Below are 1,535 nucleotides of genomic sequence, written 5' to 3' on the forward strand. Positions count from 1 at the left end.
TGGATGTATAATCAAAACAAGTTTATTAATTATATATTGGATACAATATTCTTATATCTGTATGCGTTGCTCATAGGCAAATTCAATCATATAAAAATAATACAAAAAACACACCCAAATCTACCTATAATTAAGAACATCTGGGCAGCACCTTGATGTGATTCAAATAACTGGCACAGCACACACTAGTGTATATATATATATATATGCACACGAAATACTACAAATGGTGGACTACTCAGGCCGGCCGGCTACTGAATTGGTGCACTCCCTTATTGTACTTGTTTGCTGCCTAGCTAGTATATATCTAGGGCCACACACAACATGTATACTCTTGATTCCTTTCCTAACTTCCCTTTCAAAAGGTTTAATTATAAGAAGGTGACATTGCTGGGGCAACTGTGTACTTTACAGGTTCCACTGGTGCTGGGGCAACTGAGTACTTCACTGGTCCTGGTGCAACAAAACCAGAACTTTTGATATCAGCCATCAATCCTCTTCTTGCATTTCCTTCTTGTGCCTCGCATAATTTGGGGAGAAACACTCCTGACAAAACAGAGAAAAGAATGGTGTAAGTGGCATGCAGTCCTGATTACCTGTGCTCCGTTACGATTAGTTTATTGAAATATGACGGACGATGGACATGTTTGTTATTTACCTTCAGCAGCAGCAAGGTTGAAGTAAAGATCGATAACGTTAGGGCAGCTATCGTAGCACTGAGGGGAGCAAAGTTGTTGTGCAAAGCTAGACTCGAGGAGAGAATCTGTTGAGATTCCAAGGGATTTTCTGTCAAGACCACATGCTTTGATGCATTGGTCTGTCTCAATCCAGTTCCTTAATCTATCAGCCTCAATTTCAGATGTGCGACAAGTGTATGCTTCTTCCCCGGTCCTTTTCACGCGTTTCTCGAGCACGCAACGCTTGCCGGCCGATGAGATTGCATAGGCACATGTGTCTTGGTCAAGATGTTCACATGCTATTTCTCCTGCAACAATAACACCATTATGATCAAGTAATTTGCTAAAGAAAATCCAAGAACATCAAGAAGGGCTGCTAGCTAGCTTCTAGCAATATTGCCAGAGAAAGAGAGAACGAAACCTTGCTTACCTAGAGTACCTTGCACACAGATGGCAAGGACAATAGCCAGGACTGACAGAATTCCGAAGCTAGAAGCCATATTTAAGCACAGTTTTGGTTAAAAACAGGAAGCTGGTGCCCGATATTTGTTAATAAGGCTTCAAAAAGTTGGCGAGAACTTTTGTGTTTGTCCAAGGAGGAGTCAGTTGTAAGGAATGAAGAGATGGATGTGGGGGCATTTATACTTGCTCAAGGGCACTGTGGAATATTGGAAAGCAGTGTCAGGAATGTTGCTGTAACGGTACTGTCACTGTTAAAGAATGTGTTAATGAAGATTTTGGTCATTGGTGTTGACCCCACAATAATGGGGTTTCGTGCCGCAAAGGTCGTTAATTTCACTGTTCCGAAAAGAAGTTGTATTTACCAGTCAAAGATGGCCGAAATCAAAGGCGGGTGTG

At 41.6% G+C, this 1,535-nt stretch overlaps 1 protein-coding gene across 1 annotated transcript; it reads right to left on the minus strand.

Annotated features, from left to right (window-relative positions):
* Positions 1 to 1,280, minus strand: LOC105129658 (uncharacterized). Its single transcript, XM_011031812.1, has 3 exons — positions 1,108 to 1,280; positions 659 to 985; positions 1 to 546 (listed from the first exon to the last, which is right to left on the minus strand). The coding sequence occupies exons 1-3, from the start codon at positions 1,175 to 1,177 to the stop codon at positions 368 to 370; spliced, it is 576 nt and encodes a 191-aa protein (XP_011030114.1). The 5' UTR covers positions 1,178 to 1,280; the 3' UTR covers positions 1 to 367.
* Between the last annotated feature and the right edge of the window lie 255 nt (positions 1,281 to 1,535).

This window comes from Populus euphratica, unplaced genomic scaffold (genome assembly GCF_000495115.2).
Source record: "Populus euphratica unplaced genomic scaffold, PopEup_1.0 scaffold16.1, whole genome shotgun sequence".
NCBI classification, from domain to species: Eukaryota; Viridiplantae; Streptophyta; class Magnoliopsida; order Malpighiales; family Salicaceae; genus Populus; species Populus euphratica.